This window comes from Buceros rhinoceros, unplaced genomic scaffold (genome assembly GCF_000710305.1).
Source record: "Buceros rhinoceros silvestris isolate BGI_N320 unplaced genomic scaffold, ASM71030v1 scaffold10597, whole genome shotgun sequence".
NCBI lineage: Eukaryota > Metazoa > Chordata > Aves > Bucerotiformes > Bucerotidae > Buceros > Buceros rhinoceros.
In genome coordinates, this window is record NW_010422850.1 from 4,398 (window position 1) to 15,875 (window position 11,478).

Here is an 11,478-nt window from a genome sequence, read left to right on the forward strand (position 1 = left end):
CGGGAAACCCGGCTCGCAGGTAAACCCGGAGCATTCATTCCAAACAGGGCCATTTACAGGGGAGTGGAGGAGAGCTTTTCTTTAAACACAAAAAAGACATTAAATACCATAAACAATTTTCTTTCTGTGGCCTGGAAAAGGTCTCATCACTTCTACTTTTTTTTCCTTTTTAATTCCTGTTAAGAGTCAAATCCTGAGCCCTCCCCTCCTTGCCGTGCTCACTGAGCCAAAACAACCTGCGTGTGGTATGTTCCTTCCCCTCCAGTTCTGCAGCGCCTGCAAACCTGTCACCGTGCTCCCGGTTCAGAGGGTTTGGTGTCAAACATTACACGCTTCACCTGAACACGCTGGAACAGATTTCACAAAGGGAAGTTTCCAGGGCTGCAGGAACCACCCCCTTGGTTCACACACACCTCCTCAAGCTGCCCGGCGCGCCAGCTCCTCACCGGCTCAGCCCGAGTCTTGCGAGCACAGGGCTCCGGGGAGGCAGACACAGCCCCCAACCACACCCACGGTCTGGGACGAGGCAGGGCCCAAAACTACCCCCCCTTGGTTCACACACACCTCCTCAAGCTGCCCGGCGCGCCAGCTCCTCACCGGCTCAGCCCGAGTCTTGCGAGCACAGGGCTCCGGGGACCCAGCCACAGCCCCCAACAACACCCACGGTCTGGGACGAGGCAGGGCCAAAAAATACCTTTTCAAAGACCGGACTGTTTCATGCTGTTTTTAAAGGACTCTGCCTCTCCAGCCAAGCAGCAGCTGAACGGGCTGTGCTATGTCCTCGTGCTCCTCAGCGTCTCCATTTTGTGCATGTGATGATTTTCCCTTTCAAAGTCCAGAGTCATCCCCTCCCCGTTCATTCCTGTACTGGTATTTCCCACTAGTGAAAGTGGTGACCAGTTAAAAGAGATCAGATTTTACACCGGGAGGAACTCCGACCCCTGGGAACTGAAGCCTGGTTTGAGTTGCAAATTAGCGCTTCTACTCAAGCAATATAACACAGTGACAAATAAACCATCCTCGTGCTTTTCCCTTCCTTGTTCTACACCAGGCAGAAATCTTCCACCTGACCTTGAACCTGCCCAGGCTCACAGCAGAAAGGCGACAGCCGCACACAGCAGCGTCAGACACGGCTCAAGTGAGTGCTCCGAATTCTGTTTTTTATTAAGCTGCTGAAAAATAGCCCTTTCTATAGAAAAGTTAGTGGAGTACAACCCAGATTTCATTGTTTCACCCTGTGTGTGAGCACTTTTAAAGACATCTCTAAGACTGTTGCGCTGTCAGGACCTGCCCCGTTCCACACAGCAGCAGCGTTTGTCCAGAGCGGGGAACGGGGTGAAGCACTTGGCAGCACAACCCAGCGCCCGCTAGACGAGGCTGCTCATGAAAGGAAGCTCATTTCTGTGGGTAAGGGAGGCAGGGAAAGCTGTCCCCCCACTCCTCACTGAATGATCAGCTGGGGTGATTCATCAAGACGTCCTGCAGCTTCCTAGGGCTGATACTTTTGCCTGGCCAAGGATTGGTAGCACTGAAATCAAAGAGCACTGATGGAGCAAACCCACCCACCCACCTCCGCAAGGCTGATGACAGCTCCTCAGCGCACGGGGAAGTGTCCGGTGTGCTCCTTTCGTGACCCAGGACACCGGCTTTCCCTCGCTTTGTGGAAGAGGACAGAGCAGCAGCTTTTAAACACCAAACTCCCATTCACAAAACTCAGTGCACTGTCTGAGCATCGCTTTCTTTAAAGGCGACAGAAAGCTCATGAAGAGGGTAGTACGTGTGCTTGTGTGTGAGTCCAAGTCTTCCCAGAGTGCCCTCCTCAAGTCTTGCTCACGAACCCCCGCGTCCAGAAAGCACCCAAGCCCAAAGGCCATGTATTGGAGCATCACGAGCTGTACAGAAAACCATGAACAAGGAGCACGAACGCACCAGTGTATTTTTGTAAGAGCTACACCGACGGACAGACACGGGTCACCTCGAATGAGCCGGGACAATCAGAAGCGCTGGAATGTTTCTCAGCAGAGACGCAGCCGTGTGTTCCCGTGCAGACACGGTGTCTGAACTCACAGTCCCCCACCACTGCGGTCCACCGGGATCACCAGCCTCTGATGCAGGTTCTCCTCAGCAGTCTTCATGAGCACAGCCAGCCGGCTTCCAGAGACGTGGCCCTTCTGAATGGCGCTCATGAGCTTCAGAGACAAGAGAGAGCGGGGCTGGTTAGTTCATTTGTGAGACAAAGAACAGAGTTCAAGGTTCAGCCACTCGTGGAAAGGCCTCCGTAAGCGGCCAGAGGCACAGCAGGGTGACTGCAACCCATCCCAGGCCTCCACTGACACAGCTTACGGGGTGGAGGACACCGACACGGTCTAATGGCCAAGTCAACACTTGCTACCGGCTGCTGGGCAAAGCGATCAATGAACATACAGAACAGATTTTTCCATGTACGGTTGCAGAGACTCACCTCAAAGCTCAATTTACATTCTCCAGAAATATCAGTGAAGGTTCTGGCAAGGTTTGGGTGGCAGAAGGGTACAAGTACCAAACACAATCCCTCTGGGAGTAACAGCACAGGAAGCATCGACACCAGGGTTCTTCCAGTGGCAGTTAAGGATGTAGGCAAGAACCCAGCTATTGCACAGGTGCTTTTATTTTATTTAGTTATTGTCCATATCTGAAAGACGTAACCGATAGAACACCACCGGTCTTGATGCCCCGCTGACCCTGGACTGCCTCTTCTTCATTCACGTGCCCTTCTTTGTGGAGACAGCGTACTTGACTTCCACAATTCTTTCAAATCCAAACTCCTTACAGACTTTTAAAACTAATTTGCCTTTAAGTCCTTGAAACTGGACTCAGCTCTATCGTAACGAACCCACACTGGTGCTGAGATTTTAGTTAATTCTTTTTTATCCCATGGATAAAGCGAGCATTAGACTAGAAATTGCATGCAGTCAGCCTGTCCAAGAGCACTGCGGAAAGCAATCGGCACTGACAAATGCCATTCCTTCCTCCCGCTGAGTGCTAAGGATCCTTCAGATTTCTCCCCTTCCATCGGAAAATCTCTTTTACCTGCAGCTGGACTTGGGCAAATGTGGTGTCAATGCTGGCAAAGCCGGAATGAGAACCTAGGAGGGGAGAGGACAGGGGGAACCCCCACTCCACAGACCCAGCGAGGCTGAAGAAGCCTCCTAGTGTCTGAAGGTGTGTTGGTCACCCCGTGCAGCCCTGAAGCCGAGGAGACACGAGTCAGGAAGGAGAGGGCCAGCAGCAGGAGGAGCAGGAGCTACAGCCAGCGAGGCAGGTCCACCATGGCCTGGGCTCGGTGCTCCCCCTTGGCACCCTCGCTGCTGGAGCAATCCCTGCGCATGGCCAGGGAGGCCCTCGGAGGAGGGGCATCGCCCGGCACCATCCACCCCGGGGACGAGGGCTCAGCCACTCTTGGATCCGTCTGGCCCGACTACACCACACGCTCTCTGGGGGAGCGACCACAAAGATGATGGCTGATCCCCCGGCACCGCCACGAAAACAGGAGTTCCTGGTGTGTGGGTCCATCAGGACCCCAAAGGCAATCTGCTATTGGAAGAAAAGCTTCCTCCTCATTTAATACGGGGGTTTTTGCCTTTACATGCCAAAACTAGTTCCCAAGGCCTCCCCTATTTCTTCAGCACAACCGACAGCAGCACTACGGCCTCTCTTCAGAAAACCAGTCACTGCCACGGGACAGCTCTGTGTGCGCCCAAAAACTGTCACAACTCCGCCTCCCCGCCCCGGGGAACGACCTTAATCGCTGACCAACACAGTCCGCTTCCTCTTTGGGCAACACCCGTAAGCTCTGGCATCCGCTGGGACCGGTTCTCACCAGTCCTCTCCGTGAGTGACGCTGGCAACCTGTGGTTGGCCAAACGAAAGCACTTGGCCCTGCTCAGCTCACGCCTGGAAAGCGACGCAGCCGCCCTTGTACAGCGTGTGCCTGTATTCTAATATAAACGTCCACAAATATTTGCCCGTGGCTTTCCACAAACATTCTGGGGTAAAACGCAATTACCTGGAAGTTTTCAAAAAGCAAACACAAAACTACTGGGAGCTGTCTTAACAGATCCATTTAAAAAAATTAAACTTTGACTGTGTTTTGTTCCTTCCATGGCAACCTGCCATTAATTTTGTCACCGTACTTCCTCCTCAGCGCTCAGCCAGGCGGCAGCTCCCCACGCGGCTCTCAGCCCCTGCGGGAGGTGCGCCCATCGCCAGGGTTACACATTCAGATGGCACGGTCAGATGTAGGGGAGAAGCAGCAGCCACAGAGTTGCGGGATTCTACAGAACTCACTGCCAAACTGCACCCAGACAGCAGCTTGTCTTTTGTATTTTACAGGTGTTGTGACTCGGGGCACAGACTGTTCGGCACAGTGAAATAAAACCCCAGAAAGCCACCAAAAAAAAAAAAGTAATCATCCTTGGAAGAGGTAATTCCTCCTTGTTTCAATACATCCAGACTAACCCAATTAGTTTAACCCAGCCCTTCCAGCCAGCGGTGAGGTCCCCCCACCGAAAGCTCTCACCCTCGGAGGGCTGTAACAGGGAGACCCTTTGCAACACGCAGAAAGCAGCTGTGGTTTTCTCGTCTCTTTGAACACAGAAGCACAAGCTCCCAAAGCGCCTGTTTCTGCTTTCCTGCCCCTGCGGTTGGTTTGGGTTTTTTCCCCCTCCCCTGAGCGCCTTCCAGGTACCCCGCTGAACGGCTGCGTTTTGGGCACACAGAGAGTCCTTTCTCCCAGCACGGACACAGCCGGGGACAACGCCTGCATTTAGATTCCACCACGCTGCTCTCATCCGCAGCCCATCTCGAGAGAGACAATTACCATTTCCTTCGCCTTGATCTTGTTTGTTTAACTTGACACAGTGAAGAAAGGGCTGACATTGACCAAAATCCCCAGCATTCCCTTCCCTCCCGCTCGGCATCCATCACTGCCGCTGGGCAGGCACTGGGAGCCCCGCAGCCGGGCTGGCCCCTGGAACCGGAGCTGCCGCCACGCGCTCCAGCAGCACCCCTCCGCTTATTTTAAAGCCCCGCAAGAAGCGGGTGGGTCGTCAGTGTCAGATCTTCCACACCAAGGGAGACAGTGTGGGCCAGTCCCGGAGTTAAACTGGGACTGTATGAATGGGATGTGCTTTAACCACAAGCTCAGTCTTTAAAATACTCCAAATCATTTAGAAGTTGCTAATCACTGACGGACCCAGCTAAACATCGCTGCGCGTAACTGTGCCATCTACCTTCCGACAGACAAGCGTATTGTTTGGGATACATTTGAACAGCATTTCTGTATCAAAATCACTGAAATTCAGGTCTGCTCTCTGGTGTATTTTGCAAATCAGACCTGTTCTTCGGGTCTTACTGTTTCTGCACATGAAAAAAACCACACCCTTGAATTTCAAAGTGTCTTGAGGACGGCTCTGTGTGTCACTTGTCTTGTGATCTGGCAAAGAGCATCAGCGCTCCAGCGTTTAGCCAAGGACACTCACCTAGTGGCCAGCCCAGCCCTTCAGCCAAGAGGGGAAAAATTAAGCACCCACACCTCTGATCATCAACATTACAGCTTCTCGTGGGACAAAGGGACACCCACCTGCAAAAACTCGTTGAGCTCCACCTGTCCGTTTTTGTTCAGATCCACCTCATTCAGGATCTCGTGAAGGGTCTTTTCAGCAATCTGCACACTGATGCTCTGGACGGAAAGCAGCACAGCAGCCCGTCAGCGGGGCCGTGCCGCACTGCTGTGCCGCCCTCTGAAATTCGGGTACGAGGCTTAGAAAGGAAACCGAAAGAACACAAGGAAACGTCACCTCCAAGACATGCTGCACATCCAGTATCGTAATAAACCCCTTCTTCTCCTTGTCAAACATGTGGAATCGCTTCTTGTACCTGCAACACAAGGGTTATCAGTGGGACAAACCGCCACTCGGAACAGTGACAGGTACTAATTCTTCTCCTGCACTTACCTTTCGATATCTGAAGGTGCCAGACTGATTTCAGAGCTGTCTGTTAATTGTTCAGACTTTACTTTGGAGCCCATCTCGTAATAGAGAAATTTTTTAGCAGTTTCAAATTCTTCCTACAACAACAACAACAAAAAAAGCAGCAAAGCTGTGTATCTGAGGAACGGCATGTTCCTGCACAATTATTTTTCAAGAAGTGTTTATTAACCTCTTCCACTTCACTAGAATTTAAGGCCCAAAAGTTAAGCAGATGGTGGTGGGGAAGTATCGGTAAAACAAGTTGAGCTTTGGCGCTTTTTCATCTTGAAAAGAGACATCGAGTGTAGTAAAGAGTTCAAATTCCTGTGTGAACACTCTTAGGACCAGTTGCCAACACCGCAACTGAAGCGAAGGACTCCCGGGCTGTATGGCTGAGCGCAGGGGGGTGAAGGAGCCCCACAGTGACCCTGCACCAGCCATTTAGGACAGAGAATGGGGCGAACCCAGCATTGCCACTTCTCAAAGCACACAGCAGACAAAAAGGAGCGACACAGACAACAAGATCCTCCTTTTCTGAGGTAGATCTGTTGAAAAGTGTCAGTAAACAAAGTATTTCAAGAGGAACGGGATCGTAACGCTGAGTCTGCTTTCATTTTTACAGTGGGAAAGGACAGGACACCAGTGGCCACTTTCCCCTCCACCCCCAGCCGCTGCCAGCTCATTTCAGAGCTATTTTGATACAGCCTTTATAACGAAATACGCCGAGTGAATCCCCCAGTGGCCCCTTTCCCCCCCCCCCCCAGCCGCTGCCAGCTCATTTCAGAGCTATTTTGATACAGCCTTTATAACGAAATACGCCGAGTGAATCATCCTCTCGGGAAGAAAGCATCACTTGAAGGCTTCTATTCAACTGATTTAGATCGTTAACATGGAAACTACTTAAGAAAAACAAAACAGCTGCAGATGAAAAAGGCCCTTTGTACCTTTTTTTTCTGCTCACTCCAGTTAAGTTCTTTCCCCATTATGTCCACGATCCTCGGCAGTGCCTCCTCCGCAGCCTGCACGTTGAGAAAGGCCAGGCGAGTGCGCCGGGAAATCATATCCACAGCCGTGCGGGCGTACTCCTTCACACCATAGACAACCTACAGCAACGAGAGGAGGGGAGGTGCAGGGGAGAGAGCAGACAGGCTAGGGGGGGACGCTGCCTGGCCACTGTCAGACCGCACCGCTGGGCTGGCCGCACAGCGAGGACCCTCTGCGGCTAGTTCCCACCCGAGCAGGAGAGGGGCTTGCAAAGCTCCCTCTTCCTGGGAACCTTTTATAAAAGCCGTCTGGGATCAAACGTGTATATATGAAATACAAAATAGTCATGAAATAACAGTTTAATTATATATAAACACACTACCATGCGTCTATATAAACATAACAATAAATGCATGCTGCGGAAGAGGAAAAACAAGAACAGAAGAAAAACCTGGACCTGACCAAAGGAAAGGGGCATGTTTCACAGAGCAAGACCAACCTGCTCTAGAACCTACTTGTCCCAAGAAGAGAATTGAAGAACTTGACGTAGTTTTTCCACCTACCTCAGCTTCAATATAAGGAAATTCGGATACAAGGCGTTTTCCAACAATAGGCCATCTCTTTCCTGTAACCTGGGCTATTTTGGCCACCTCAAAAGCCTTGTCACCGTATGTCGAAGCGAGATGCTGAGCCACCTGGGGAGTTGGAAACAAATCTAGTTTTTCTTACCACTTCTCTTGTCACCAATAACAAACAGGCTGAGGAGGGCATTAGGTCTGGATTGTGCGGGAGGAAACCCCTTCAACTGCGAATGGGTTAGACCAGCCCTGACAAACCCCTCCATGGCAGAAACATCAGGGCACCCACAGAAGCCACCACTCACCTCGCTTTCAAGTCCGTAGTCCTGGACCAACCGAATGTAGAGAGTGGGACTCCAGTCCTCAGCCCCTTGTAGCTGCAGTCCAATGGTCTTGCTGGAACCCGCCTTCAGACCATGCGCCTGAATAGCCGCATCGATGGTGTCCTGTGCCATGGCACGGTAGGTTGTCCACTTCCCACCTGTAACCACCCACGTACTTTATTGGGGGAAGGAAGTGGAACACCAAGATGGCACGTACTGCATGGATTTTATAGGTCTCACTAGACTTGCTCCAACAAGCCAGCCGTGCTACCGCTGACCGAGCACAGTCTATTGACCGGAATGTGAAGGATTATCCTGTAACAAGAAAAGCTTTGGAAAAATACACCAGGGAAGCCCGACAGAGCTGTCCTTGGGAAGAACTTCCAGTACCTGCTATGGTGACAAGGCCACTATCGCTAATGGTAACGATATGATTCCGGGATATCGACTGCGTGTCTTTGGAGTTGGGGTTTGTGACCAGAGGACGAATGCCACTCCACGCCGCCAGCACATCTCCTCTTCTCACTGCCCAGAAGCAAAGACCAGCCTAAGTCAGCCAGGAACGGATGGGAATTTACCCTGTATCCCTCCCCTCGTCCGGGTGGCACCGCCTCCCAGTAGATACTTGCTGTGGAACAGGGGCCACACCATACCGGGCTTGTTAGGTGAGCAACTCAAAAAGCCTGGGCTGCAGAACTAAACCCAGCCCTGCCCTGAGCGGGGTCAGGAATACTCTCAAGCCCAAAGCAAAGCCAGGGACAGGGAGGTCTGCTTGGCACACTGGCTAATCCAGCAGAGCTGAGGCATCCTGGGAACTGAGCAGCCAAGTCAAACTCACCGATCAGCTCAAAAAAACCCCAAACCACCAAAGCCAGAACACAAACCCTTCCAAAAACCAAAACATGCCCCCAGCACCAAGAGTGCACTGACGGGACAGTCCTGACTCTACACTGCAGAAACCGAACTAAACATTGTTCCACAGGAGTGTAACGTTTGCTTTTAGGACTTCAAAGCCGCTTCTCTAGCTCGCAGGTTGTGTTTCCGAGCTTTCCTCTCGACAAGCGAGCTTCACCCACAGCCTTTATTGTAAGGGCAGCTACACAACCTGCAAGGAGGAGATTTCTCGGCGGGGCTGTGCTCGGCTGTGGCCCATCCCCAGAACACCCCAGCCTCCAAAAGTCCCTTTTTTCATATGTAAAACATAGGACCAAGAGGATTTAATGAAATTAATTTTCTTGCTCATTAAATTTGCAACAGAAAAATCGACCGATTTGCTTTATACTGAAGTCTTTGGAACATATATTTTTTTATACAACTTTCAAATAAATGATAATTGAAAATCAGTACAAGGGTGTAAAAAATATCCCCCAAAGAACACAAAATAGATTTCAGAAATCAATGGTGCTCTGCCAGCATGTTTAACCTGCCAAAATGAAGTGTTAATCACAGAAATAAGATACCATATTACGTTTATAAACTAATGAAACTAGAAAAAGCAGCATGCGTGACACTATAATTAAACGGCTGGAACACGTCCAAGCCTGTGTAAGTTGATAACCCTGGCACTGTCTCTGGCAGCAAAAAGGCAGGTCTGCAGCGCGCTGATACGGCCGGCACAGTTGTTAATTCACTAACAAGCAATCTATAAACGCTGCTAATTGCACGTGTGAAAAGCAGCGGGCACCGAGGCAGGCTTCGTGCAAAAGAGGACGGAATGCTTCCCAGCGTCCTCCTGCACAAAGCCCGGCAAAAGCCCTGTCCTGGCCACAGCCCGGGCTCCAGCAGCGACCTGCCAGCCCACCACCCTCATTTAGCCCGACTGCTGCTCAAGAAGCTTTCAGGTCCATCTCCGGAAGCCTTTTGCTGAGCTTCACAAAATACCATCAACTATCCGTGTCAGGAAACAAGTTACCCAGCGTTCCCCATCTCCGGACTAAACCTAAGGGTGCTGCAGTGCCCTGACCGGGTGCTTTTCGGGTTAGTTCAATGCTGTGCTGCTACAGCAGAAACACAGAGGTGCAAGTGCCTTCCCAGAATAATGAAAGCCCCTCTCTACAACGGGGAGAAGCCTCTCTCGTTCCAACCCACTGAGTCAAAGCAGGCCAGCACCTCAAGAGCGTTCCCAGCTCATACTGAAGGCAACAGCTGCCAGCAAGTAGTTTTTATGAATTCTCTTGGTTTGCCCATTACTACTTTCCTCCCCCACTGAAAACCGACACTATTAGATATTGACTGTATCATGGAAAGTCAATTCTGAGAACAAAGTGCCTAGAAAAATGGAAATAAAAACGGAAAAGACACAGGGAAAGTCAGAACAACTTTTCCTTCAAGAAAACGGGTGGATTATCTGATGTCCTTGTGTTGGTCTATGACCAAACTGTCCCTGTTCTCCAAAACCCTGCATCTGCCCCCAGAGAGACCAGGCTGTCCTGGCGGTGCAGCACCTGCTCCAGCCGAACTGCCCCAGACTCACCAGCACCTTCCCAGGGCACACCGGAGCTGGCCAAGCTTACCTTCCACATCCACGCTAAGGTAGTTGCGCACTTCGTTCAGAATGAAGTTGATATCTTCTTCTGTGGGTATGGGATGGGACGTGACGTCGGTCGGGCTGTCTGTGGTCCCTGCAATCGTCATCTTCTCCCACGGCAGGAAGAAAATCACTCTGCCGTCGCTGGTGGCTGGGTCGAGCAGACCCATGTTATCAGGACTGAAATAAAGGAGGGACATGGCTCAGAAGAGGTCAGGCATCCCCAGGGCTCTGTCCCTGCACCCCTCGTACCCCAGATAAAGTACCAGAACATGACCTTTGTGCTCAGGTCAAACGATTTGAAAAGAAAAAGGAATAAAAAAAAAAAAATCAGAGATTTCACATGTGGCCTTGACTCGACTAAGTGGTGGTCCCAGATGTTTGGGGAAATAAGGCCCTTGAAGGTGATGCTCAGATAATACTAGAATTTGATTTCCTAAGCAAGCTGACAGAGCACAACCGTTAACAGAACAATCGGGCTCTGGCACCTCACTCCTCCATTTGCTCTGCCCATCGGAATTCCAAACACAAACCCTGGGAAATTTTAAGCCAGCAATTCCTTGAAATCCATTATGGAATGAACAACTGCTTTCCATCAAAAAACGGACAATCGCTTCTCTTCCACCACTGAGGACATGGGAGGCCACAACAGAATGCACATTGAAGTCGAAGAAACAAGAACAGAACCCCAGCTCTGTTTCAATGTGTCTAAGTACAGAACAAGAACAATTACAGATGAAATACTATTAACCCACGTTATCTTAGTAACCTGCGCCCTGAACGGAGGACAAAATAAAGACATACAAAACCCCAGCGACCTCTACAGCCCCCACTCACCATAAAGGTGGGGCAGGAGGGCGAGAGGGGGAGCGACAGTGAGAAGAAGTAGGGAAAACAAGAGGAGGACACCACTGAAGTTGTACATGTTATGAGCCATGTCACCAGTAAGCTCCAGTGACACTACAGCCACGTCTATCAACCCCTGAGCACTTTGGCGGGGCCCAACAGCCATGGACCCCCGAAGGACCCAGAGCACTCTGAAAGCTCCCAGTTCCGGC

General features: G+C 51.0%; 1 protein-coding gene across 1 annotated transcript in view; it reads right to left on the minus strand.

The window, feature by feature from the left end:
- Window positions 1-2,063: 2,063 nt before the first annotated feature.
- GPD2 (glycerol-3-phosphate dehydrogenase 2 (mitochondrial)) overlaps window positions 2,064-11,478 on the minus strand; it is a 40,159-nt gene continuing 30,744 nt past the window's right edge. Inside the window, exons 9-17 of the mRNA XM_010140207.1 lie at window positions 10,407-10,600; window positions 8,284-8,418; window positions 7,876-8,051; window positions 7,556-7,687; window positions 6,953-7,111; window positions 5,994-6,106; window positions 5,838-5,916; window positions 5,621-5,719; window positions 2,064-2,189 (exon numbers count right to left, since the gene is read on the minus strand). Of these exons, the coding sequence (XP_010138509.1) occupies window positions 2,064-2,189; window positions 5,621-5,719; window positions 5,838-5,916; window positions 5,994-6,106; window positions 6,953-7,111; window positions 7,556-7,687; window positions 7,876-8,051; window positions 8,284-8,418; window positions 10,407-10,600 (1,213 nt within the window). The remainder of the gene's footprint in view (window positions 2,190-5,620; window positions 5,720-5,837; window positions 5,917-5,993; window positions 6,107-6,952; window positions 7,112-7,555; window positions 7,688-7,875; window positions 8,052-8,283; window positions 8,419-10,406; window positions 10,601-11,478) is intronic.